Raw genomic sequence first — 27,360 nt, 5'->3', positions numbered from 1 at the left:
CACTGCTAGTCTTGCTTTCCATGGCTGAGGTGCGATGGAGGAGGGGGGGCTGAAACCCCTCTGGCTGTTCACACTTGGAGGGCGTTAAAAGGGCCCTGTGCCTGTGCCTTTGCTTTTTGTTGCCCATAATAAGATGGGGAGAATCCTTGGGCTTAGACGTCAGGCTGTCCAGGAGCGAGCCTAGTCTTGCCGCAAAATTCTGCATGATTATTTTTCAATGTCAAAATAAATAAAATAAAAAAATTGTCCAGTAGCACCTTGGAGACCAACTTAGTTCGTTAAGCTTATACCCAGAACAAACTTAGTTGGTCTCTAAGGTGCTGTTGGACAATTTTTTATTTTTTATTTTTTATTTTTGACTGTGTCAGACCAACACGGTTACCTACCTGAATCTATTATTCTTCAATGTGTGAATGAGAGAGAGAGAGCACTTCAGTTCTTAAGGCGCAAGTTATTGAAATGCCCAATTGCTACCTACGTGCCGTGTCAGTTGGCCTCGAAGCGTTTTGCAAAGAAAAAGCCTAAATTGGATATATTGAAATGATGCTGAAGAAGACTGGCATGTTGAACTGGAAATTGGGATAGTTGGCTTTCATATGTATGAACGCACGAGTGCTTGTGAACAGGCCCACTGTCCTAACAAGAGCCTGTGCACGAATGCTAAATATTTTGTAGAATCAAGGCTTTATCTTTGCTTCAAAATTATCCATTTTAAAAAAAGTCTGCTGGCTGTTAGGGTTGGCCCTCCCCACCCATGAGGCAAGATGAGGCGACTGCTTCGGGCAGCAGGATCTATTGGGGCAGCAGATCCTGATGTAGCTCTTCACCACCTCCTTTTCCCCTGGCAGGGAGGGGCGTACCATTTGGTGGTTTGCTTCAGGTACCAATATGTCTTTGGCTGGTCCTGGCAAGTGGACTTTATCTATAGTGCTCTGCTTACATTGTGATTCTTCAGATTTGTAAAAGAAGGTGCAGGATGTTAAGTCCAGTTAGGTTTCCCAAGATTTATTATTATTATTTATTATCACCAAAATTGCAGAATAAATTATGCAGTTTTGCATATACTACATTGTTTGCAGTATTTTTCATCTTTTATTTATGCAGACTATGGATTGCAGTATTCACACAGCTGTCTGTTTTATGCAACTTGTTGAACAATGATAATTTTTGCCTTAAAAATAAATAAATCCAAGTATCTGTTTGTTCACAAGAGAGTTCCTGAACAAACTTGAGCATGCACAATAGTTTTCTTTTATAAACTGAATACAATGGGAATATGTTTCAGCAACATGTTTTAAGGATCGAGCTATCTACTGAAATGTTATTTGGTGGTTGAGTTGGTCTTGCCAATCAGAAGGTCAGCGGTTCAAATCCCCACAACGGGGTGAGCTCCCGTTGCTCAGTCCCTGCTCCTGCCAACCTAGCAGTTCGAAAGCACATCAAAGTGCAAGTAGATAAATAGGTACCGCTCTGGCGGGAAGGCAAACGGCATTTCCATGCGCTGCTCTGGTTCGCCAGAAGCGGCTTAGTCATGCTGGCCACATGACCTGGAAGCTGTATGCCGGCTCCCTAGGCCAGTAAAGCGAGATGAGCACCGCAACCCCAGTGTTGTCCGCGGCTGGACCTAATGGTCAGGGGTCCCTTTACCTTACAACAGGGTGGCAGGTAGGTTCTATTGAATACTTGTAATTAAAACAAAAACTCCACCATGAGCTATGATGGATCCCCTTATAATCTTAATGCATTTGTGTTTTATTTTTTCTTTTGGCCAATTGTGATCTTAGATCAGTCTGTAATTCTTAACATTTTCAGCACTTCAAAAGTTGGTTTGACATGTTTTCATATACTGCAAAATGAGGCCTTTTAACACATTTATATATTATTACCCATTTCCACTGCTGTAATAACCACCTGCCATTGTAAAGAGTTTTGCATCTGCATTTCTTTTCACAGGGTGCTGAGCTGACTTTTGCTAGCTATGAGATAATTGGGGAGGGGAATGTACAAAACATAATAAAAAACCAGCAGCAGGCTTCCCACAAGCATCTGGTCTGCCGCTGTGAGAACAGGATGCGCACTAAATGGGCCACTGGTAAACAAGGCTATCCTTATGTTCTCCCTATATTCCAGATTAGGGTGGACCACGGTTTACAGCAGCCCGCCCGTGTCAGGGAAAGTCAAGGCTGGTTTGGATTTGCAGACCCCCCCAAGAGAGTGGAGGAGGAGATGCAAAACACCCTTCAGGTGGCAGCTAGGACTCAATCCAGAGCTCGGTTTCGCATGCAAGCCGGCTTGCTCCATCGGCAGACATACTTGACGTTTAACTGCTGAAACACCGAAAAGAGAGTGGGATATATAAGGCTAGGGAGTAAGGGTGGCGAGGGCGACACAGATGCTGTGCAATCGGTGCTGCCCAAGCCGCGCCTCCGTTTGCCCGCGCCGCGTTCCAAGCGCCAGCGGACGAGGAATGTCTTCCCAAGCCGACCCGGAAGCTCGCACCTTGCGTAAGCCTCTGTACTTCATTTACAAGTCTACGATATGTCTCCGTCAGCCCGCCCCGTGACTCAGGCCTGTCTAGCTTGCGGCGTCCTCTGTGATCCGGAAACGGGACTCTCTCTAGGAGCGTGAGCTTCCGGCGAGCGATCTCGCCTCTCTTCCTAAGGCGGCATGGCGCTACCTTTCGACTTCGAGGAGTCGGTCTTCGAGGGGCGCTGCCGGGAGGGGAAGGGACGCGGCTCCGCCTCTCCTTCCGTCGGCTACAGCCCCCGGTGCTGTGAGCCCGAGGTGAGGGGGAGAGAGAGCAAAGGCTGGGGGTGGGATGGAAGGACCCCCCCCATAGAATCCTGGGAAGTGTAGTTTTTAACCCCCCTCCCCCCACAGAGATACAATTCCCAGGATTAATTGGGGGAAGCTATAAATGGGCTTTAAGCCTCGCAGCTCCCAGGGCAGGTTCTGTCCATGATTCTGCCTTCCCTGACCTGGTGCTTTCGACTGAAACTCCCAACAGACTGAAGCTGGTTGGAATTGCCATCCAAAACATCTGGCGATTGCCACCTTTGTTCTGGCAAAATGTGGGGCAAGACGGTTGGGGGTGATTCCCCCCCCCCCATTTGGCATTCATTAGTATTATTATTGCAATTATTTATTAATTATTATTATTATTGCAATTATTATTAATATGCCGCCCATCTGACTGGTTGCCCCAGCCACTCTGTGTGTCTCCCAACAAAATATTAAAAACATAGGGACTTTAAAGTGATCCATTACAGTACAACTTATTGCAGCCTAGCAGGATGGCCCCTCTGGAATTTGTCACATGCACACATGAATTTGTATACCTGCCTGTGGCTAGCCAGAGCTTAAGTACATGATCTTTCAAACACCCTTTCAAACCAACACATGTGGAGAGAATCCCTACCTTTTTTTGGGGGGGGGAGGGTAGGAAGAGAGAGAGAGAGAATGCGAGAGAAAAAGAAGACCTGAAATACAGGATGAAACTGTATCAATACAGGACATAGCATTTTACATCGAAATACAGGACAATCCTGTATTATACAGGACAGGTGGCAACCCTATCTGGAGAGGACCAGGTTGGGGATGGCTGATTTATGAGGTAGAGGGGAACTCAGTATCATAGAATTGTAAAGGGACCCCCAAGAGTCATCTAGTCCAACCCCCTGCAATGCAGGAATCATAGCCAAAGACTTTTTTAAAAAAGTTCAATGAAGGAGATCTACCACCTTTCATGGCAGTCAGTCAAACAGCTCTTACATTCAGAAAGTTCTTGCAAGCCGTTCGACTCTTCCTAATTGTTTAAAGAGCCTTGTATGCCTGTTGCAGGGTGTGTGTGTGAAATCAGAGTCTTGTAATTCTTTGCAGGAGGAATGGTGGAATCTGTGGCTCACCAGATTATTGCTGGCTGGAGCTGATGGGAATGAAGTCCAACATCTGGAGGGCCACAGTCTTCCAAGCCCCGCTTTGAAAGTAGGCAGTTTATTATTTTGGCATGAGTTTTCATAACTAAGAGCCTGCTTTGTCAGTCTGATGATGGGTGCATCCAGCATGCAAGAGTCAATTGATATTTATGGAATCGATTGGTAATCCAAGCAACACAACTGATTTTCTCCCCTTTTCCTCCCTGCAGTGGTTTTGTGAGGAAACAGACTGGGATGATGATGCCGAATGTGTCAACATTAAAAAATTCAGAGGAGATTTGGCATACAAGCAGCGAGAATTTAAGGTATTCAGGATACTATTATTTGAATGTGTGTCTTTCAGGCACATGATAAAATCTTGCACATGAGAACATGCTTAAATTGTTTATCCCCATGACATTTTTGAATTAATAAATAAAATAAATACTGACTCAAATCAGAGGGTTCCCCTCACTGTTTTTTCTTTGATTTTTTTTTTAAAAAATTGTACATTTAAATTTTGCATCTTGCCCACTTTCATTTTCATATTTTGGTGTTATTGCGATTGGTCCCAGGAATTTGGTAAAGGGCAAGTTGACAGGGAGATGGCAAAATGCCAGCTGGGTGCTAGCCTGGCATTACAGCAACATCTTATGCACATCAATGGGACTTGCACCTAGGTAAGAGTGTATAGGATTGGACACTTTAGTATTTAAACAAGGAACCTCAGAGGCCAAACACCACACTCCACACTTTTCTGTCTCACCTCAAGTCTTAATGGCCCTTAGGAAAGGTCTGCACCCCTGCAGGCGGAAACCGGAACCGGTTTCCGCCTGCAGGAATGGCGGACCTGTTTTCCATCCCTCTGACCTTCGTAAGGAATTTGGCGGTTGCTAGGGGAGTAAATGGCAACCCTCTACACTCTCCGGGGGTTACGGAGAGGGGCCGCTGGCCCGCGATGCCCCCAGACCCACTCCGACTGTTTATGGAGTGGGGGGAGCTTGGGCTGAAGCACTTACGAGGGCCAGGACTCCCGGACGCTAATCTGCATGGCGGGGATTTCCATGATTAAAGAAGATAATTAGGCTTAAATCTATGGACATACTTCAGAAGGAGGGGCAGAAGTGCTGTTTACTGCCGAGAAATCTATGCTGCTGAGGGTGAGGAGTTAAAGGCTGTATTTCATCTGGAAGAAGAATTGATGGGGACGGAGCGATAAGGGAAGCGAGTCTTTTTTATTTTTTTTCATATGAGTTACTTCGTACCTTCCCAGACGTGATGTCCTGGCTTGTTTGGAGTGAAAGAGAAGCAAAAGACTGTGTGAGTTGAACTTTATAAACTGTTGTTATTGAGCATATTTTTTGAAGATGAGGAGTTGTTGACGAGAAAAGCCCCCCTCTAGTTGGATGGGAGGAGTGCCTGGACGCGTTCGGAGGATTTATGAGTTGTGACGCACTTTGAGTTGGAGCAGCGACCTGAAGCTAAGTTCAGCTATAGGGCAAGGAGATCCATTAATTTACCAAGAGTCTATGCATGGTGTGAGGTCTGGTTCTTCTGCCTGGAAAAGCTGTAAATTTTATAAAGATTGTTAATCTATGAGAGAAAACGAAAGTGATTTGAGTTTTTTTAAGATGGCGCTGCTTCGTGTTGAGAGTCGACGCAATAGGGACGCTCCAGACCAAGAAGATTTATGGGGAGGCTGGACTGATTAACTCACACAGGAGAAAGAACATTTGTGAAACTTTGTTTGACATTTATCTCAGCAGCTGGGAAATAATCGGTTGAAAGAGGAAAACATCTATGTGACTGTAAGGGAAAGATCTGGATTATTATGAACTCGGAGAGACGATTTGAACTTTAGAAAAAAGACGGCAGTGGACGGTTGCGAGGAATCCCCAATTTCTTGAAGCATGGGAACCCAAAAAAATTTTCTAGATGATTTGGCATAACATTCGGTTTGATTGATATATATGTGTATAATTTGAAATAATGAATGTGATATAATTGGTTTTAATTGGAAAAATTAATAAATATATATTTTTTTTTAAAAAGGAAAGGTCTGCACCCACCTCTAGTGATCTTATCTGGCAGGAACGCTTCCTTGAACTGTGACAATGCCTCTTGTTTGTCGTGATGGAAGACAAGAAAGTAGTGTGTGTCTGGCCATACCCACCGCTGCCATGTGGCCCCCAGGTTACCTAGAATTGAATGTGGCTCTCAGGCTGAACGGAAAAGGTTCCCCGTCCCGCTTTTCTTACCCTAGAACTTGGGCCTTGATCTTGCTTTATGCCTAATGATTGCGCACAGATCTCAGGCCACTCAGTCTTCCTGAGTTGCACTAAGTTCAAGCTCGGTATTTGCAAAATCTCGTTTCAGAAGGCTCTGTGCGAATATTCCGGCTGCCTCGCGTTGCTGCCTCCCAGCAACGCTGCCATGCGGAGAGACGTGCAGGAGAGCCAGGCTCGTTGCTTTGCTCACCTGGGGAGACACAAGGAAGCCTTGGAGATCGCAGAAACGCTGGTTGGTAGTTTCCCCACTTCCTCCCTCTTTTTAATTTATTCCCTCTTTCCTCCGAGGAGCTCAAGGTGGTCTACCTTGTTATCCCTCTCCCTGCTTTCATCATCACAGTGACCCTGTGAGATAGGTTAGGCCAGGGTTCAGCAAACTTTTTCAGCAGGGGGCTGGTCCACTGTCCCTCAGACCTTGTGGGGGGCCGGACTGTATTTTGAAAAAAAAAAATATGAACGAATCCCTATTCCCCACAAATAACCCAGAAATGCATTTTAAATAAAAGGACACATTCTATTAATGTAAAAACACCAGGCAGGCCCCTCAAATAACCCAGAGATGCATTTTAAATTAAAGGACACATTCTACTCATGTAAAAACATGCTGATTCCCGGACCATCCACGGGCCAGGTTTAGAAGGCGATTGGGCCGCATCCGGCCCCCGGGCCTTAGTTTGGGGACCCCTGGGTTAGGCTGTGAGGGAGACTGAGGTGGTATACAGTATACACAATATATTTAAAGCTCATGACTTCCCAGTAATCTTTGGGGGGTAGTAATCTGCTTCAGATTTATGGCATATACTCATTAGGGGAGTGCCAGTTCAATGAAAACATCGGCCCAGTATGTGAAAAAGGCAAAATCCTTGTTGGGGGATCATTAGGAAAGGAACTGAAAATATGATTATATCAATATTGTAATGCCATTATACAAATCTGTGGTGTGACTGCATTTGGAATACTGTGTACAGTGCTGGTCACCTCACCTCAAAAAGGAGGAACTCCTCCATGAGGAAAAGTTGCCACTTTCCAGATTCTAATAAAAAAAGTCAATACTGCATCCTTTTAATTCTCGATTTTCTTTTCTTTCTTGCTAGAGACTAGGAGCAACAAACACTGACCACATAACAACAGTACTAGGGCTGCAGCTTGCCATTTACCAGACTCTGGAGCGTGTTGAGGAAATAATTGGGTGCTTACAGCGGCTGATTTTGTTACACCCCTTTCACCCGGGGAACTGGAAGCTGCTTGCTGAAGCTTATGCGAAACTTTTGCAGTTTCCAGCCCCGTTGTCTCTGTCGGAGGCGGATCTCTTGCAACCCGATGACCTGACTGCAGATAACTGTTTCAAAGCTTCGGCGGAGGAATCCAGATCCCAGTGCTGCAAAAAAGACAGCTCGAGGAAGGGTTCCTCTTTGCAGTTTTCTCCCTGGACAGACAACAGCTTTGGATCTTGTGAGGAATGCCAAACTGAAAAGGGGCATTTTGGTGCCTTGGGAAGGACAGGGGCATTGCATGCGGCGAAGACAGCTATGCCCGATTCCTTGGGACAAGAAGGGTCTAAAGATGTTTGGATATATTCATGTGCTTCCTTCATCAGAGCAAGGTAATGTGCAACACTGTCTATAAAATTACCACTGTCTGTGTACAAAATATTCCATGCAGTTCTCCTCTTGACATATATTTATTAGGAATATTTATATCCCACCTTCCCAACAGAACATTGCTCAGGGTGGCTCACAATAAAAGGAAAACACATCAGACTAGAAACTGAAACCTATTAAAATACACACTGGAAATCACACACCATAGAAACAAACTACACTTGAAGGTTTCTAAAGGTCACCTACTTAAAAAAGAATGTTGGTGTTGAGTGAAGCCATCTCTTGACTTCTTCTGCGACAGACACAAGGTTTACGTGATTAGTAAAAAAAATATATAGCAAAGCCCCAACTGGCTCAAAATCATGTAGTATTACGGTAGCAAGAGCAGCTTATGATACAGTGGTACCTCGACTTACGAATAACCCTACTTACGAAAAATTCTACTTACGAACGATACTAATTGGGGTGCGCTTACGAATTTCTCCGCTCCCAGCGGCCTCGCACCGCCTCTGGAGCTCGGCCCATGGCCGGATCGGGCCCGCCTCCGCTCCCAGCGGCCTCGCGCCGCCTCTGGAGCTCAGCCCATGGCCGGATCGGGCCCCGCCGCCACCAATAGCGGCCTCGCGCCGCCTCTGGCGATCGGCCCACGGCCAGATCAGGCCCCGCCTCTGCTCACAGCGGCCTCGTGCCGCCTCTGGAGCTCAGCCCACGGCCGAATCGGGCCCCGCCTCTTTTCACAGTGGCATCGCGCCGCCTCTGGAGTTCGGCCCATGGCCGGATCGGGCCCCGCCTCCACTCACAGCGGCCTCGCACCGCCTCTGGAGCTCGGCCCATGGCCGGATCGGGCCCTGCCGCCACCAATAGCGGCCTCGCGCCACCTCTGGCAATCGGCCCACGGCCGGATCGGGCCCCGCCTCTGCTCACAGCAGCCTCGCGCTGCCTCTGGAGCTCGGCCCATGGCCAGATCGGGCCCCGCCGCCACTCCTGCCGCCTCTAACGCTCGGCCCACAGCCGAATCGGGCCCCGCCGCCGCTACTAGCCGGCCTACAGCTGCATCAGGCCCCCACCGCCACCACTAACCAGTCTCCCGCAGCCTCGCCGCCGCCGCCCGCGCTCTCTGCACTGCAAGGTAATGTTGCTGTGCAGGTTCCATGCCTTAAAAGTCTTCAAAGTCTCTTTTAAAGTGTATTTTCCCTAGGCTCCGGAACGAATTAATCCATTCCCAATGCATTCCTATGGGAAACATCGTTTCTACTTACGAATGTTTCTACTTACGAATGTGCATTCGGAACGGATTAAATTCGTAAGTAGAGGTTTCACTGTACTGGGATACATATCACCCTGGCTGATAAATTTTGGTCCAGGTTTCTACATTGTTCACAGGAGAAATCATCTGTATTGCTATCTTAGGGGTGAAAGAGACATGAGCCAGGAAATCTATGATTAGATCTCTACCCCCAACTCCCACTTTCCCCCCAATTTAAACTGCTCTGTTTTGGTTGGTGAAGTGACAGGAAATAGCCCCTTGCTCTGAAGTTAGTATTTTCCTTGCTGGGAGGAAGCATACAGATACTGTACTTGTACAGGCAGCAATTTAGACTAGGAGAATGGCATAGAAGGCAAGTGTTTAATAACAAACAAACTCCAACCCTCCCCTGAGTCTCCCATGCCTGTTGTAAAGTCACCCAAGAAATGTCAGAATCTGGTCATAGTTGTTCCATGTCTAGCTAATGACAGAACTCATGTTGTTAGTTGTACTGCTTTCTCTGGAGGGGTGTGTGTTTTCACACTGCAGCAGTGTTGCAGATAAGTTACTGGTCCTCAACACTTTTTACTAGCCCACCATCTGTTCTCACATATCTGTGCTCATTTATAGCTTGTAAACTGCTTCAAACCACAGTTTCAGATACTGGATTGGTGGCCTCTCTTGAACCAAGGTTTCTTTTTTAAAATAATGATAATTTTATTAGTTTTCAATTACAATCCAATAATAGCCTCATTGTAACAATACCAGTCTGTATAGTTAAAGCTATGGTTTTCCCAGTAGTGATGTATGGAAGTGAGAGCTGGACCATAAAGAAGGCTGATCGCCGAAGAATTGGTGCTTTTGAAATTTGGTGCTGGAGGAGACTCTTGAGAGTCCCATGGACTGCAAGAAGATCAAACCTATCCATTCTGAAGGAAATCAGCCCTGAGTGCTCACTGGAAGGACAGATCGTGAAGCTGAGGCTCCAATACTTTGGCCACCTCATGAGAAGAGAAGACTCCCTGGAAAAGACCCTGATGTTGGGAAAGATTGAGGGCACTAGGAGAAGGTGACGACAGAGGATGAGATGGCTGGACAGTGTTCTTGAAGCTACGAACATGAGTCTGACCAAACTGTGGGAGGCAGTGGAAGACAGGAGTGCCTGGCGTGCTCTGGTCCATGGGGTCACGAAGAGTCGGACACGACTAAACAACAACAACAATACCAGTTTATAATACCAGTTATTAATACCAATCGTTCAATCACCAATAGAAGCTTCGTTACTCAAACCGCTTGGCAAAAAAAGGAAAATGGCCTACATATAGAGATTTATTGGAAGATCAAGAAGGAAAATGGAAATTAAAAGATTATGAAGAAATTAAAGACCACTTTCAGAGTTGGTTGCATTACAGACAACTAAATGAGGTGTTTAAGGACGATTTAAAAAAGGGTTTAGTTATACAATTTCTAGATTTCAAAAGGAGGTGATAGGAGATGTGAAAATAACTGAAGAAAGCATATAGCATTCTTCTAAAATGGGAAACGAGGGATGAAGAGGTCAAATTGGTTATGATCAAGTGGGCAAAAGATATAGGACATAATATACAATTTGAGGACTGGGAAAAATTGTGGAGAATAGATTTAAAATTTGAAGGAAAATTGCATGAAAATGATTATAGATGGTATATTACACAGTAAAAATGGTAAAAATGTACAAAACCGGGTTGAACATATGCTGGAAATGTAAAGAAAAAGAAGGCACTTTATATCGCATGTGGTGGGAATGTAGAGAAGTCAAAACATTCTGGGAGATGATATATAATGAATTGAAAAAAATGTTTAAAAGGGCATTTGTAAAAAATAACAAAAACAGAAGTCTTTCTGTTAGGGATTCTAGGACAAGACCTGCCAAGGAAAACTAAGAGTCAGCAGCAGCAAGTCTTGTTAGCACAAAGATGAAAGAATGAGGAAGTCCCAACGAAAGAACAATGGCAAGAAAAACTGAGAGCTATGCGGAACTGGCAAAGTTAACATACAAATTACGAGAGAAGGACAACCATGACTTTAAGGAAGAATGGGAGCTTTTCACAAACTATTTCAAAAGACAACAAAAGGACTTGGACTCCTTGGCAGGTTTTGAATAAACATTCACAATTTATTAGTAGAACATAGGATAGATAGGGCAATGATATGTACAATTTTATAACATGCAGAGAATAACATGTGTAAACAAATCAGAGGGGGGAGCTGAGGGAAGTCTCTGGAGGGTGGGAGAGGGAGGGGAGGACATAAAAAGGGGGAATGTAATTGGTTATATTGATTGGTAATGTGTTTTGTTAAATTTGTTCAATAAAAATATTTTTTTAAAAAAATACCAATAGTTCAAATACCGAATTCTATAATTTAGATAAAGTGCCCCCCGTGTGCTAGATTTGATGATTTGATTATTTTCTTCATTTCTGCGTTCCAAAAATCTTATAAATTTCCATTACATTCCACTCATAATAATCCCTTATACAACAACTGCAATACTAATAACTTCTATTTGTGTTGACACATTCAATGATTTATAAAACTACAAGTGAGGAACTCAAACTATATCCTTGTTCTTCCTGTGTGTGGCAATTATTCTGTCCGTGGTGATTCTTCCTGTCCTTTTAAGATGTTATGTCTTTCTTTCCTCCGGTTGTTGCTGTTATCCGTCATGCCTTGGGTGGAGCTGATATCCCACTGTTGTTCCAGAAATTTCTCCATTGCTCCATCCCGTGCTTCATTGTTTTGCAGCTTTAACAACAGCTGCAAAAGTCACACTGCCCCAATAAATAACCTGTTTCCTCCAAGGTTTCTTTTATGGTTTTGATACTGTGTTAAACCGTGTTTGGGTGTTACATTTGAACCTTTTCTTTTAACACTCTTTTCAACTTGGACATTTGTAAAGAAATAGCTCAACTGCAAAACACTCGCACTTCCCATATTGGGAACTCATCCTGTGAAATCTTCTTTAAATTCAACAACGTTGTCGTGTGTTCATTTTGGCTGTCAAAACTCTTACGACTCCGCTGTGTACACTCAGCTTTAGTTTTCCTTTCCCTCCAGGCTCTTGTTGCAGCTCATGCAGTTGAATCAGTCTTCCTTTGCGTTAGAGCATAACTTAAAGGCTCAGCAGGAAATTGAAGACCAAGTGGCATCCTTCGGCGTGAAAGGCAACGCCTTGCTTCTGGTGACTCAGGTGAGTGGAAGTTCCGTGCCAGGTTAGGAAACCTGTGGCTCTCCAGCTATGGCTAGACTGCAGCTTCTATATCCCCTGATTGTTGGTCATGGTAGCCGGAACGGATAGGAGTTCAAGATCGAACAAGATCTGGAGGGTCACAGGTTCTCCACCCCTGCCAGAAAATGTCAGAAGCCACCCTGAATGTATAGAACAAGGCTGGGGAACCCTTTTCAGCCTGAGGGCCAGCCACATTTCCTTCTGAATACCAGTTGCTGGAAACCACAGGAGGGGAGGGCGCTCTTGTGTTCAGGTCCTACTTGCAGGTTTCCGACGGACACCTACAGGTGAAACTCGGAAAATTAGAACATCGTCGAAAAGTGCATTTATTTCAGCAATGCAACTTATTATTTTTTTCTTTTTCTTTTAATTTTTACAAATGCTTTCTTTCGGAAGTTCCACAGTAATAAAACAAATAGTTGCAATAATGCAAAAATAAACATCGCTATTACATTTCATTAATTACATAAATGTACATAAATTGCATTTATAATTGACCCGCCTAATGACAAATAATTACAATTACAACAAATAAAGGCTTGACATATCTTGCTTTGCATGTCATGCATCTATCTCATATATTGGTTTCACCTTTTAAGTTGGCGTTACTGAAATAAATGCACTTTTCGACGATGTTCTAATTTTCTGAGTTTCACCTGTAGTTGTCCACTGTCAGGACAGGATGCTGGTCTAGATCAGGCATCCCCAAACTGCAGCCCTCCAGATGTTTTGGCCTACAACTCCCATGATCCCTAGCTAACAGGACCAGTGGTCAGGGATAATGGGAACTGTAGTCCAAAACATCTGGAGGGCCGAAGTTTGGGGATGCCTGGTCTAGATGGACCATTGGCCTGATCTAGCAGATTCTTCTTACATGCTAATGTACCTCCCCTCTTTTTTTTCTTTACCCCCTTCCCTGCAGGTCATGGGAGAGGACCTTGTCCCAGAAAAGCTCAAGGAGGATGCTCAGGGAGAGGTGAAATGCTTAGGTGCTTCAAGCCTGGCATCCATGATGACTGTGACTGCTGTGGAATTTGAAAGGAAGTGGTTTCAGAAGCTCAGAGGCCACTTGTTGCACTTGGACTGTCACACATAACACAGTGTTTTGTTTTTCCTGGTTATCAACATGATTTGTATGTAAGTGCCTAGAGGAGAATTCCACTCCCGAAGCTGATTCCATCTATCTGAGCCTGGGATGGTGGCCCTCTTCAATGTTACATGAGAGTGGCTTGGCCGGCATGGGGAAGGTTATGAACTTGTTTTGGGCAAGGTGATTGATGAATGGCAATCCATTTCCCATGCTGCCGGTTCATGCCCCATTCACTTTTGTGTCTTCCGGTGCGTGGATCTGCTCCGTGAAACGGTAACAGAGCAGCAGGGGCCTTAAACTCTCCTCCCAACCACATTGCCCATTTGCAAAAGGGATGTCCATGGGAGAAAGTAACCCTGGGGGATCTTGAACAGGGCATAGCTGCCAAGTTATCGCTTTTTTAAAGGGATTTTCCCTTATGCTGAATAGGCTTCCTCGCGAGAAAAGGGAAAACTTGGCAGCTATGGAACAGGGGTCTGTCTTCCATTTGTCTATTGCATGTGCTGCGATCCTCTTCTTAGAGGTTGGTTCTCTGTAAGTATAACTTGTTGTGAGCAGCTTCATGTCATTCCCCAGATCAGAGCAGGGGGGAAAGCAACATCTACCGTATTGGCCTGAATATAAGCCTAACTTTCCTCCCAAATTATGATCATGAAAAATTAAAGTGTGGCTTATATTCGCAACCAAGAGCGTAGCAAAGTGGCGTCCTCCCCATGTGTAGTCAGTCCCCTGTCCTCTCCCCCAAGGCCGGGAAGGCAAAGAGCGAGGAAGGGGAAAGGCTGCTGGCAATGCAGCTCTGCTCCCCCCCACCCCTGTATGCAGCCAGGAGCAGCGAGGAAGGGAGTGGCTTATATTCTGTTATTCCCCCCCCACACCTCCAATTTTAAAGGTGCGGCTTATATTCATGCCAATACGGTATTATGCTTCCCATCTCAGAATAGTCTGCATTCCAGATAGTTAATAGTTCAGCCCCTGGTATTTTCCAGCTAAATGTTCAGGTAACAAGTGACAGGGAGATCTTGTTACCTTCACATTCTACATAGCAGCTTTTCATATATAAGGCATCAGGCAAAAACTTTAACCAGGCCTTTGGCTGATTGACATCTAATGCCCTTTTAAATGCGTTGTGGAAAGGGGGATTATTGGGTTGTTTTTGTTTTTACTATGTATTTTGTGTTTTTATGTTGTGATTTTATGTTGTAACCACCCTGAGATCTACAGGTGTAGATCTTCAGGTGTAGCTGAAGTGTAAAAACGGGTGTGGTTGAGGGCCACAGCTTTAAAAGCTGCCTTCCAAATTCTAGTTACAGGTAGGTAGCCGTGTTGGTCTGACGTAGTCGCAACAAAATAAAAAAAATTCCTTCCAGTTGCACCTTAGAGACTAACTAAGTTTGTCATTGGTATGAGCTTTTGTGCACACAAACTTAGTTGGTCTCTAAGGTGCTACTGGAAGGAATTTTTTAATTTTGCCTTCCAAAATGTTTTCCTATCAGCTAGTGGACACTGTTTTTAATGATTTTATATTATCCTATATAATAAAGTGCAAGTGTCTCTGCGTCCAGATTCCCTGTGTCCCTGGGTTTCCGCTACTGCGCATGTGCCCCACGGACACAGGGATTGGATGCAGAGACTGCACGCGCACACGTGTGTGCTCTCCCCACCCACCACCCACCTACTGTTTCCCTGCGGCCGCCAACCCCCGCTCCTGGCCGGACTGAGCGTTGGCGGCGGCGGGGGGGGAGCACGTGTGTGTGTGCGTCCAGCAAGGACAGGTCCTGGGGTTCGGAGAAGCTCCCGGGACCTCTCCTTCCTGTCGGCAGCTGGGGGAGAGGAAGGAAGGAGGAGAAAGAGCTGCTTTCTCCGCCTTCGTTCCTGTCCCCCTGCCACCGACAGGAAGGAGAGGTCCTGGGAGCACCAGATCGAGGAGCCGGTCTGCAGAGTCAGCGCCCAGCAACGCCGTGCTGGATTGAGGAGGCGATGCTCCGTGCGGCGATGCTGGGCACTGACTCTGCAGACCGGTGCTCCGTGCAGCGCTCCTGGGTGCCGACCCGGCAGGCCGCTTCCTTTATCCGGCGGCCTGCCGGGTCGGCGCTGATCAGCCCTGCGCGGAGCACTGGATCGAGGAGCCGGTCTGCAGAGTCAGCGCCCAGCAACGCCGCACGGAGCATCGCCTCCTCAATCCAGCACGGCGTTGCTGGGCGCTGACTCTGCAGACCGGCTCCCCGATCCGGTACTCCACGCAGCGCTCACATATGTTCTAGCGCCCGTTTATTTAACGGGCTGAACGACACTAGTTATTACATAAATGCAGAGGGAAGTGCGGGGCAGCTGGGGCTTGTCAACCTGGAAAAGGAGCCCATTTAGGAGAAAGAAAACTGATCCTAAACTTCTGCTGCCTTTGCGGGGATATCTTTGGGAGAAGAAACAGCTAAGGATTAAACCCTACACAAATCCGGAGTGGAGTCTCTTAGTTAAAGACGGTTGGATGGCACCGTGTATGCCATCCAACTCCTGCAGCCAAGCTGGTGCCAGACATCTTGCTTTCCTTTCCTTTGGGCCTCATCTTGTCGTCTGGGCAGCCCAGGATCTCCATACACACACATGCCCAGGCTTGCGCCCCGGGGAGGTCACTTCAGTGCTGCTAACGCAGCGGTTTGACTTCACCCCTGGAGATGCACTCCATTGTCTCTCGAGACAGACAGATGCCGACAACATATATAGGGTGGAATTCAATGCACCACTATGCCAAATGTTCCATCTGAGCAAAAAATTTCAGCTTGCTGGGCAGAAATGTTTCCTGCAAGGTTTTTTAATTTTGCATATGCTGAAACATGATGTACAAATGAAGAGCAGATATACATGAAAGCAATATACATGAGGAAGATGCTGTGGATACCCAGCCCCAGTGACCTAAAAGGATACAGCACCAGCCTCCTAAACCAGGGATTGCAGGTTTCTGAGTGGGTAACAAAAGATCCTGCGAGTGGGTGTTTTGCCTAAATTAGCATCACTTGGAAATGCAGCAAGGTTCTCTCTGCTTCCCCTCCCCAATGTTTTTTTCCCTCTCTCTAGCCCCCAGAATAGATGAATATGTAGTAGAACTTCTGAATAAAAAGGCATAGGATTGTATTTACAGTGATCTGGCCTAGTTCACACAGATGTCTAAAGAGTTGCTGAAATGTTTCTCTGGGTTACCAGAGCTGGCTGAGAGGGCCTGAGTGAATGCCTTTACAAAGCTTGACACATTCAGGAGAGGACAAGGTTTAGAACTCTCCCTGACACCTGGTTTATAAAGAGGGATTCCACACACACCCCTTTTAAATTCACGGGGCCTCTTTCTCATCATTGATCTTCAGTGGCACACTCTGCGAACAGCTCTAAGATTTCATGTGTTCTCCATTCACTTGCCATTCAGCATTTGGTTTTACAGACTCCTCAAAATCATGAACTGCATACTCTTCCTGATTAGCTGTCTACTACAGTGGTACCTTGTTCTGAAACGTAATCCGGTAGAAAGAAGATTCCACCTAAACATTAGGAAGAACTTCCTGACAGTAAGAGCTGTTCGGCAGTGGAATTTGCTGCCAAGGAGTGTGGTGGAGTCTCCTCCTTTGGAGGTCTTTAAGTGGAGGCTTGACAGCCATCTGTCAGGAATGTTTTGATGGTGTTTCCTGCTTGGCAGGGGGCTGGACTGGATGGCCCTTGTGGTCTCTTCCAACTCTATGATTCTGGAAGACCGTTCGAGTTCTGAAATGTTCGGAAACTGAGGCGCAAAGAGCTGTCTACAAATTCAATTGAGAAAACTGAAAAAACACGCAGCGGAAGCCGTTCGACTTCTGAGGCATGTTCAAAAACAGAAGCATTTACTTCTGGGGTTTTCAGTGTTCAGGTTCCGAAACATTCGTCAATGAAGATGTTTGAGAATCGAGGTACCACTGTATACTTTTAGGATAATTTTTATTCACACACACACACACCCATTTCCATTTCTAATGCATCTAATGCAATGCTGTGGTGTTTTCTCATGGTGCTTAGCCACCCTGAGGATTATCACTTTTCAGCTTAAAAAAAAAAAAGACAACTGAGATTCTCAACCTGCGGAAAGAGCAACCGGGTCACACATTTGGGCTACTGTCTCACCGTACTCAAGCCATTCCCGCTCATCGCAATGAAAAGACAGCAAACCCCTGGCCCCAGTCATCCAATCAGGTTGGCGTTGTGAAGGCACCTCCAGACTGGGTTCATCTGTGCCCTCTTGACATCCTCTTGCCTCATCCTCATAGGCCTGTAGATGTTGACTTTGTTGTAAAGGACCGCCGGCGAGTCGTTGATGTATTGCCGGTGGTAGTAGTTGACCTGGATGCCGTTTGGCGGCGGGGTCATGTAGGTGGTGTAACCGTGGAAAGAGTGGACCCTGCTGAGAGGTGACGGCGACGCCGGGTGGCTGCTGCGGACGGGAGCCTTGGGTGGTTGCCTGTTTCGTGAGCCGCTGTGGTTCGACGGGCAGCTGAAGGGGTCTGACGGGGTGCGGAGGCTGCCCTGGTTGCTGCTGTTGGTGAGGCTGCCTTGGGTGGCTGCCGTGCTCTTGTTGAGCAGGAAGAGAGACGTGTGCGGCGGAGGCCTCAACCCGGCCACAGGCTTGGATAGGGCGTAGAGGTGCCGGAACTCCTCGTCAAAAAGCTCCACCACTTGGCCCGTGAACTTGGAGAGGAAGTTGCGGTGGACTTGGCCACACAACCACGTGAAGCTTGGGAGGCAAGAGGAGGTGGGTGGTTGGGTGCAAAGTGGGGGAAAGATGGGGGAAATATCCAGGTTAACAACTTGGAAAGGCATAGTAATAATCATTATTATTTATACCCCGCTCGTCTGGCTGGGTTTCCCCAGCCACTCTGGACAGCTCCCAACAGAATATTAAAAACATAAAAAAACATAAAAAAATAAAAACTTCCCTAAACTGGGCTGTCTTCAGATGTCTTCTAAAAGCCAGGTAGTTGTTTATTTCCTTGACATCTGATGGGAGGGTGTTCCACAGGGTGGGCGCCACTACCAAGAAGGCCCTCTGTCTAGTTCCCTGTAACCTCACTTTTCACAGTGAGGGAACTGCCAGAAGGCCCTTGGAGCTGGACCTCAGTGTCTGGGCTGAATGATGGGGGTGGATACGCTCCTTCAGGTATACTGGGTCGGGGCCGTTTAGGGCTTTAAATGTCTGCACCAATACATAGCCTCTTCTACACATAACTCAAGGGACTGGTGTGGACTTAAGAAGAGAAGAAGAAGAGTTTGGATTTGATAAATCCACTTTATCACTACCCGAAGGAGTCTCAAAGCAGCTACCAATCTCCTTTTTCCCTTCCTCCCCCACAACACTGAGGTGAGTGAGGCTGAGAGACTTCAGAGAAGTGTGACTAGCCCAAGGTCACCCAGCAACTGCATGTAGAGGAGTGGAGACGCGAACCCGGTTCCCCAGATTACAAGTCTACCACTCTTAACCACTACACCACACTGGCTCTCTTAAGAACGTAAGCCCATCTAGTTCAGCATCCTACTCTTACTGTGGCCAACCAGATGCCTGCAGGAAACCGGTCAAGTCATAGACTCGTAGATTTGGGAGGGACCACAAGGGTCATCCAGTCCAACCCCCTGAAATGCAGGAATCTTTTGCCCAAGGTGGGGCTCGAACCCACGGCCCTGAGATCAAGAGTCTTGTGCTCTACCGGTTGAGCTAGCCCAGGCTATATAAGAAAAAGTGTTTTGATTTGCAATTTTACTAGACTAAAGAAGTGCCAAGTGTCCAGGTTTTCTTCTTACTGAGCAACTGGGTGGGAAATGGCTTGCATGGGTTTATAGATGTTGCTTTTTTTACCCCTCTGCAAGTAAAACTGGCTAGAATTGTAAGAGATCTGGAATCTCCCCAAGAGCTGGAGGGTTTTTCCGCTTGCTTCCCATCCCCTAACCGGCTCTGCCCATTTTTAACCAAAGGAGAAGAATCCTGATTTCAGCTTATTTTTTTGTTTTTTTTTTACTGTCACCAGCTGTTTTTCAACAGGCATCGTTTGGGGGCTTGAGGGGAGATTTTAGGTTTCTGCATAATTTAGCTTTGCATAGCTAAAACACAGGCAGGTGTGCCAGATATTGCTTAATGCCGCATATCAATGTCATGACGAGGCACATGCATTTGTGTGTGTTTGTAAGGAAATTAATTGGGTGTGAAGATCGCTTCTAGCCCAGAGCTAGCATAGTTCTGTTTAAAGCTGGTTTCTAGGGAAAAGAAGAACCAGCACAAGGCAGGACTTCGTTTTGGAGAGTACACCTCTAAGTCACGCTCCTCAATACCCTATGATCGCAAGCAGGGATTATTATTATTAATATTATTATTATTATTATTATCAGTGCTCACTGGTACCTCTATTTCCCCCCATCAATATATGTGTACTAGCGCTGCATTTTTATTATTTTACCCCAAAAGAGCACTGATTGCAAAAGTTCAGGCACAAATAATTACACCTGTATGAAGTTTGTCTGAACATTGAGTTAACTGTTCGGATTTAATACTGCATGATGTTAAACTCTATTTGTGCTGTTGCTTCAAGTATGCATTTAGGAATATGATGGGGCTACTTGTTTAATACAGCATATGCTTTTTTTGGGGGGGGGGTGCTCTCCTGAAAGGTTGCCCACGAAGCGGACTGAAAACTGTTGTTGTCCTTGTTACAGGTAGGTAGCCGTGTTGGTCTGCCGTAGTCGAAACAAAATAAAAAAATTCCTCCCAGTAGCACCTTAGAGACCAACTGAGTTTGTCATTGGTATGAGCTTTCGTGTGCATGCACACTTCTTCAGATTCTCTGAAACAGAAGTCACCAGACCCTTATATATAGTGAGAGGGTGGGGAGGGGTATTACTCAGAAGGGTGGTGGGAATGGGTGATTGACTGATAGATGTGGTAAACCTGTGGACGACTGTTAATGACTGCAATTGGTCTTACAGGAAAAAGCAAGGGGTGAGATGGCTAAAAATAGCTTTATCATGTATAATGAGATAAGAATCCAATGTGTCTATTCAGACCGACCACGTCTCTCCATGGTTTTAAGTTTGGTAATAAGTTGCAATTCAGCAACTTCTCTTTCCAGTCTATTTCTGAAATTCTTTTGCGATAAGACAGCTACTTTGAGATCTTGTATAGAATGTCCTGGGAGATTGAAGTGTTCTCCTACTACTGGTTTCTCTGGCTTGTGATTCCTGATGTCAGATTTATGTCCATTTATCATTTGGCGTGGGGACCCAGGTGGCGCTGTGGTTAAACCACTGAGCCTAGGGCTTGCTGATCAGAAGGTCGGCGGTTCGAATCCCTGTGACGGGGTGAGCTCCCGTTGCTTGGTCCCAGCTCCTGCCAACCTAGCAGTTCGAAAGCACGTCAAAATGCAAGTAGATAAATAGGAACCGCTACAGCGGGAAGGTAAACGGCGTTTCCATGTGCTGCTCTGGTTTGCCAGAAGCGGCTTAGTCATGCTGGCCACATGACCTGGAAGCTATACGCCGGCTCCCTCGGCCAATAATGCGAGATGAGCGCGCAACCCCAGAGTCGGTCACGACTGGACCTAATGGTCAGGGGTCCCTTTACCTTTACCTTATCATTTGGCGTAGGGTTTGGCCTGTTTGTCCAATATAGAGAGCTGAAGGGCACTGTTGGCATTTGATGGCATACACAATGTTAGAAGATGAGCAATTAAATAGTCCTGAGATGGTATGTTTGGATGTTGTTGGGGCCAGTAATGGTGTTGTCCGGGTGTATGTGGCAGCAAAGTTGGCATCTGGGTTTATTGCAGGCTCTGGTACCAGTGTCCATGTTAAGTCTGTTGTGGTTGTATTATTGTGGGTGAGAAGTTGTTTAAGATTGGGTGGCTGTCTGTAGGCAATGAAAGGTCTTCCTCCCAGAGCTTGAGAAAGAGTACTTCAAACATGATTTTAGTAAGTTGGCAACCCTAATAAGCAGAAGCACTCAGACCAACCTGTGCATTTGGCAGCCTACTAAGATAATGTTTATTAGAGATATGCTTGTAATATAGTCACATAGAATATTTTTTAAATGTATATAGCAGCAAGGGAGGTGCAGTAGCTTGGAAGCAGTTGCTGCTGCTCATCTGCTTGAATTCTTCCTCTCGCCAGCCAAGCGGCACAAATGAACTGTCAAGTTATTCTTTCCTACAAGCTTCAGCACAGAAGACAGCTGTGAGCACAACCCTCTTGCAATGGAGTGAATGGCTGTCGCAGGTGAGCTTACCTGTACGATCCAGACAGAACGTATCTCCAGTCTGAGATGATGAATTTTTCTTGGATTTGCCCGGAGAATTTTCGGCCCGATTTGGCACAGTAAACCTCCCCTGTGACGCTCCGCACGGAAATATTCTGGGAAGTTATCAAAGAATGCTACAAGTTAGTCACAATCTCTCGGCCTGATCTACCACACACTGGGTGGTTGCGTGGTTAAAATGACGCAAAGCCATCAGCTCCTTGGAGGAAAATATTGACATATAAATATTGATGGTTATCGTGCATCTCATGAATCAGACTAAAGTCCACAAAAGCTTATGCATTTTTTTAAAAAAAAATTGTTAAGGTGCCACAAGATTCTTGATTGGTTTTGCTGCAAAAGGACTAGCGTGTCTGTTTCTCTGGAAGCTGTTATTAATTGTTTCCCATCATTTATTGTGTATAGATACTTGTAAATAATACCACTTGTATTCTGATGCACTTCTGAGTTCCACTAGAAACCTGCCCCATTCCAGCCAGAGGATTATGAAAGTATGTGGAGCCCCTCAGATATTTTCCAAGTTGCTTTCCTAGTTGCCTCTGCTACCTCACTACCGTCCATCTCCCCGACAAATCCGACGTTCCTTCAGGTGTATGAAGGTGAAATTCCAGCTCCTGGCGCTTTATCCTTCAAGTGGGATCTGCAGCAAAACGCCGGGTCATCCCAGGCTTTCAGCACACATACGATGGGTTTGTAATATAAGGTACACAAGCATCCCATATGAAGCTTGACGGTTGCAGGCTAGAAAGCTCTCCGTACGCCCCACTTCTGCCATAAATCTAAATTGTATTTTTAAATCTAAATTGTATTTTAATCTGCATTTTAATCAATTGTTTTTCTTTCTTTTACGTTTTATTGTAATTTTATTGATGTCAGCTGCCCTGAGCCTGGCTCTCATTGGGTAGGGCGGGGTATAAATAAAAAATTATTATTATTATTATTATTATTATTATTATTATTAAGTTAAGTATGCACTTGACCTCATCTATTGCTCTCTCCCATCGATCTGCTTTCCAAGCTCCTCTTCAAGGGTTTGTTTCCTCCCCACATTAAGCACAATTAGAAACCAGGGTTACAAAATGTTGTTGATGCAGATTTTAGGGCTTGATCTATTCACTACTTAAATCCCCTGACATATTATCTCCTTGCTCCTACAAAAACAGACAACCCCAAGAGCTGACGGTTTGCCATCCTTTAATCCAGGTGTGGTTTACTCCTAAGGCCTACCTAACCCAGCAATTGTGCCAACGGTCCAAAAACTGGGGGGGGTGTATCTTAATTGCCCCCTCCCTAGTCAGCAGATGGGTCGTTCGATGAGCAGCTGTTGATTTGGGCAGTTGCATGTCCTGTTTTGTGCAAAGGTCCAAGGGGTCCACACCTGCTTTTTGGTCACACCCACTGTGGGTACGTTCCTCCAGCCCCAAGGGCTGGTTAAGGGTGAACCGTATCCCTTGAGCCAAAGGAAGATTATCCAGCGTTGTGATGATCCCATCAAAAGTATCTGCTACCTTGAATTGGCCACATATAGGACTGGCCTTAACTACAACCAGATACCCAGAGGAAGCCCACAAGCAGGAATCTGAGCTCAAGAGCATTCTCCCCTCCTGTGGTTTCCATCAGCTGGTGATCAGAAGTGTACTGTCTCATTACTGGCTGATGGGCACTAGCTTGGATAGCATAGTTCTGTTTTAAAGTTGGTTTCTGGAGGAAACAGAACCAGGATAAGGCAGGACTTTGTTTTTGGAGAGTACACCTCCAAGAAGTGTACTGTCCCTGACAGCAGAGGTAGAACAAAGCCACCAGGGTTGGCAGCCACCGATAGTCTTAGGGCAGATCTCCACCACGCCTTTAAAGCACATAGGATTGCAGAATCAGAAGGGACCTCGAGGATCATCTAGTCCAACCCCCTCCAATGCAGGAATCTCAAACAAAGTATCCAACCTCCGTTAAAAAACCTCCAATGAAGGAGAGCCCACAACCTACCGAGGGAGTCCATTCGACTGTCAAACAGCTCTTACTGTCAGAAATGTTTGCCAGCACATGGCAACCCCCAGAGAATCCTGGGAACTGCAGTTTGTTAAGGGTGCTGGGAACTGTAGTTCCGCGAGGGGAAAACTGTGGTTCCCAGGATTATTTGGCTTTAAACTTGTGTTCAAAGTGCTTTTAAAAGCATGATGCGGATCTGCAGTGATTCTCCATGAATTGGAGCAAAACAAGTCCTCTTTTAAAGACATCTAAGCTGGCGGCCATCAGAAAATGATGAGGACGAGATTTCCCCCCACTCTTTTACTTAAAACAAGCTAAGCCAAGACAACAAACATACACCAAAACAACCTTTGTATTGCTGTGTTTTGGTTCAAGCTGGTTGGGGTTTAGAGAGGAGGACGGACAAGAGACTGCAATACCGGTAGTACCTTGAAGTGACCCTCGGCCACATGGAGCTTGTCGCACATTTCGGTGAAGAGCTTTAGGTTGCTGTGGTCGAGTAGCAGATAGACAAACACCCTCCGCTTGTTTGCAGCTTCCAAGACATCGCAGAATATCTCGGTGTCAGTGAACACATCCATCAGGATAGCCAGTACCTGGGATCGGGATGGGGTCCAGAAGGAGGAAGGAAGGGAGGCAGATGAAGGCCAAGCCAAAATACACTATGAGGACCTGGGAACGTCGTACCTGCCAAGCAGACCGATGGCAGTACAGTGGTACCTTGGTTCTCAAACTTAATCCATTCCGGAAGTCCGTTCCAAAACCAAAGTGTTCCAAAGCCAAGGCACGCTTTCCCATAGAAAGTAATGCAAAATGAATTTTACTATCTAACAAGACCATTGATACATAAAATGAAAGCAATAAGCAATGCACTGCAGTCAATCAATCAATCAATCAGTAGCTGAACTGGGTTCCCCACATGCACACAAAAAAGAGCCAAAAAAATGCAAAAAAAATAGCAAAAACAGACAGACTTCAGCATAACACTCAAAATGGAAGTGTAGTACTCAAATCGGAAGCGTAACCCTCAAAATGGAGCACATTTGGCTTCCAAAAAAAGTTCGCAACATGGAACACTTATTTCCGGGTTTGCAGTGTTTGGGTTCCAAGTTGTTTGAGTACCAAGACATTTGAGAACCAAGGTACCACTGTATTTATTCAGAACTTGCCGAGTGTTCGAAGCAAGCTTTAACTCAGCCATCCTCCCAGCAACCCTGCAAAGTAGGTCAATACTGTAAGTCCAAGTGCCTGTGGATAGCGTTCTGCTTAAACCGCAGAGGCCAGAGATGGCAAAGGATCGCCCCGCTCTTTTTCAATCCGTATGGGTGCCACAGTAAACTCAAAGAAGCACACGAAACCAAGACCCATGGCTTGAATGGGTATCATAAAGCACATTCTGGGCACTGTAGGGTCTTCTGGGAGCTGTAACTCTGTGATGTGATCTACAGCTCCCATAATTATTGGACGGAAATAACGTGCTCCAGATGTGCTTCAAAGATATCGTGTGTATTCTCTGCAAATGACCACCTCCGGGGAATCCTTGCAAAATGCTGTAGAGAATGCTCTCCCCACCGTCTTTCTAGCTAGCTCCTGAAAAGGCAAGCACCAGGTCCTTCCCTGCCGAAAGGAAGCTCTGCATTCATTCAGGTTAAAATGTAAGAGGAGATAACCATAAATCTGAAAGCAAGATTCTCTCAAAGATTATCGTCCCCCCATCCACATATTAGGCAGGAAAGGATGGGGACTTCGCTGCTTCCATGCAAACGGAGCACACCGTACTTCAGAGGTAGAACATCTGCCTTGCAGCCGAAGGTCCCAAATTCAACCCCCAACATCTCTAGGTACAGCTCCCTTGAACCCTGGAGAGCTGCTGCCCGTCAGTGTAGACAATGATTCAGTTTAAGGTTCTTCCTGTATCCCAAATGACCTGCGGCATTGCAGAGGGTACAACGTCCACTGTGCTGCTGACACGTCAAACTCATAAAATCATACAATCATGAATCAATTGTAGAGTTGGAAGGGACCCAGAGGGTCATCTAGTCCAACCCCCTGCAATGCAGGAATCTTTCGCCCAACATGGGGCTCAAACCCACAGCCCTGAGATTAAGAGTCTCATGTTCTGTCGACTGTGCTATCTGCTGTCCTTCTCACCACATCAGAAACCATACAATAGCTCTGGACTCTGACACAGCTTCTGGCTTATTTATTATTATTGAGTTTGGCTCATTTAATGTTTTATTATTGTATTCCTATCCCACCTTTCCCGAGATGGTGTACCTGGCTCTCCCTTTCTCCATATCATCTTCCCAACAACCTTATAAGAGACAGCTTGGGCTTAAGAGTTGGTGACTGGCCCAAGGTCACTCAATGAGCTTCACTTCTGAGTGTGCTTTTGAACCCGGGTCTCCTTGCCTGACACACCACAGCTCTTGAGCCTTGCCTCTCCAGGCCTAGCCTGCCTGCGCATTCAAGCTTGCCCATTTGCCCACCCAAATCCCATCCGCCATACCTGACTGGTCTTGTTGATGCAGCGGCGTATGAGGTCCCGGATATTGCTGTTCTTATCCGTCTGGAAATACACCGTGGCGCTGGACTTCTCCTTCAGGTATGGCTTCTCGGACGCACTCCACGTGTGGAGAAGAGCCGGTTCGCTGTTCTCCGAGACGAGAGGGAAGTATGTCCCTGACTGGAGAGACCTGGCGTCATTATTCTGCCTCGGCCCGGCTTCGCCATCGGGGTGCGTGTCGCTGGCGTAGTAAGGCTCCCTTGCGTTCCTCTTGATGTACTGAGCTTCCACTGTGGACAAGAAGTCCACTTCTCCTTCTTCGTCCAAAGCCTTGAGATAAGACTGGAGCCCGCCATCCAAGAGGGCGTCCGTGGCCAGCCGGACACTTTCGTTGTGACTGAAATCCAGTTTCGCCAGCCGGAAGGACCAGTTTTTGACGTCCTCCAGCCGCCTCCGAATCTTGCCCATGTGTCTTGACCGATTCATGATTCTTCACCAGGCCCATGCGCTCGAACAGAGGGCTGGATCCGGCCTGGCCTGGCGTGGTACTGGCTTAGGCAAGCAACAACACACCGCTTGCGAGCTGCGTAGGGTCCCACCTCCAACACCTGGAGGTCCCGTGCTGCAAACTCTCTTTTGTTAAAAGCATAATTTGTTAGCGAAGAAACACACAAACCGCCAGTGCCTAAGGGGAATTGTCCTAACCATCTCTCTTCTTGATTCCACAGTGCGGGTGTTTCTCTAAAGAGAAGAAGTCGAGCAAGCTTAGCAGACGCACTTCGGTAACAATTATGCTCCAGGTGTCCCAAGCTGATGAGTTTGCTCATCTGAGAAAGCTACACCTTCTCCTCGGGGCCCAAGAAAGTGGGTGGACCAAGAAAGAAAGGGGGGGGCAAACCCACCACCAGATGCTCATTATCCAATTTTGATTTCATCATCTGATTTCCTTTTCTCCTGTCATCCAGTCAGGCAAGGCAAGGCAGAGCTCAGGCGAAAGCAGAAGAAGCATTTCTGAATAACATTGGAATAGCTCAGGCTTGACAGACACCTACAGATTTAAAGAGGTGGGGTGCAGGTCATATTTAGTCCAGCTCCCTGGCAAGGTGTCCACAGCTAGAGCATCACCCAGAGATGTGGAAACTTGTTTCCTGAA

At 46.3% G+C, this 27,360-nt stretch overlaps 2 protein-coding genes across 4 annotated transcripts; one reads left to right on the top strand and one right to left on the bottom strand.

The window, feature by feature from the left end:
• Positions 1–2,618: 2,618 nt before the first annotated feature.
• Positions 2,619–16,536, top strand: C8H8orf76 (chromosome 8 C8orf76 homolog). Of its 3 annotated transcripts, XM_088675879.1 has the most exons (7): positions 2,625–2,784; positions 3,880–3,984; positions 4,145–4,240; positions 6,291–6,434; positions 7,297–7,805; positions 12,146–12,278; positions 13,240–14,859. In XM_088675879.1, exons 1-7 carry the CDS (start codon positions 2,668–2,670, stop codon positions 13,411–13,413), a joined length of 1,278 nt encoding a protein of 425 aa, XP_088532005.1. In that variant the 5' UTR covers positions 2,625–2,667; the 3' UTR covers positions 13,414–14,859. The 3 variants fall into 3 exon arrangements, with proteins under 3 accessions (XP_088532006.1, XP_034981353.2, XP_088532005.1); XM_088675880.1 differs by lacking the exons at positions 12,146–12,278; positions 13,240–14,859 and adding an exon at positions 10,938–11,109 and having other exon boundaries at positions 2,619–2,784; XM_035125462.3 differs by lacking the exon at positions 3,880–3,984 and having other exon boundaries at positions 2,624–2,784; positions 13,240–16,536.
• Positions 16,471–27,355, bottom strand: SACK1A (scaffolding CK1 anchoring protein A). The gene is made up of 4 exons (XM_035125487.3): positions 26,211–27,355; positions 24,130–24,297; positions 21,686–21,810; positions 16,471–18,154 (listed from the first exon to the last, which is right to left on the bottom strand). The coding sequence occupies exons 1-4, from the start codon at positions 26,691–26,693 to the stop codon at positions 17,605–17,607; spliced, it is 1,326 nt and encodes a 441-aa protein (XP_034981378.2). The 5' UTR covers positions 26,694–27,355; the 3' UTR covers positions 16,471–17,604.
• Positions 27,356–27,360: the final 5 nt, after the last annotated feature.

This window comes from Zootoca vivipara, chromosome 8, assembly GCF_965207765.1.
Source record: "Zootoca vivipara chromosome 8, rZooViv2.hap1.1, whole genome shotgun sequence".
Lineage (NCBI taxonomy): Eukaryota > Metazoa > Chordata > Lepidosauria > Squamata > Lacertidae > Zootoca > Zootoca vivipara.
This window is presented reverse-complemented; position numbering and strand designations above follow the sequence as displayed.

What these genes read in the sequence shown, in the direction of transcription:
- SACK1A (XM_035125487.3), bottom strand. Translation starts at nt 26,693, where the DNA reads ATGAATCGGTCAAGACACATGGGCAAGATTCGGAGGCGGCTGGAGGAC. An exon ending in TGGCCGAGGGTCACTTCAAG is followed by an intron (nt 21,811 to 24,129) that starts GTACTACCGGTA and finishes ATAACTTCCCAG; the next exon opens with AATATTTCCGTGCGGAGCGT. An exon ending in GTTCTGTCTGGATCGTACAG is followed by an intron (nt 18,155 to 21,685) that starts GTAAGCTCACCT and finishes TTGCCTCCCAAG; the next exon opens with CTTCACGTGGTTGTGTGGCC.
- C8H8orf76 (XM_088675879.1), top strand. Translation starts at nt 2,668, where the DNA reads ATGGCGCTACCTTTCGACTTCGAGGAGTCGGTCTTCGAGGGGCGCTGC. An exon ending in CCCGGTGCTGTGAGCCCGAG is followed by an intron (nt 2,785 to 3,879) that starts GTGAGGGGGAGA and finishes AATTCTTTGCAG; the next exon opens with GAGGAATGGTGGAATCTGTG. An exon ending in TGGAGATCGCAGAAACGCTG is followed by an intron (nt 6,435 to 7,296) that starts GTTGGTAGTTTC and finishes CTTTCTTGCTAG; the next exon opens with AGACTAGGAGCAACAAACAC.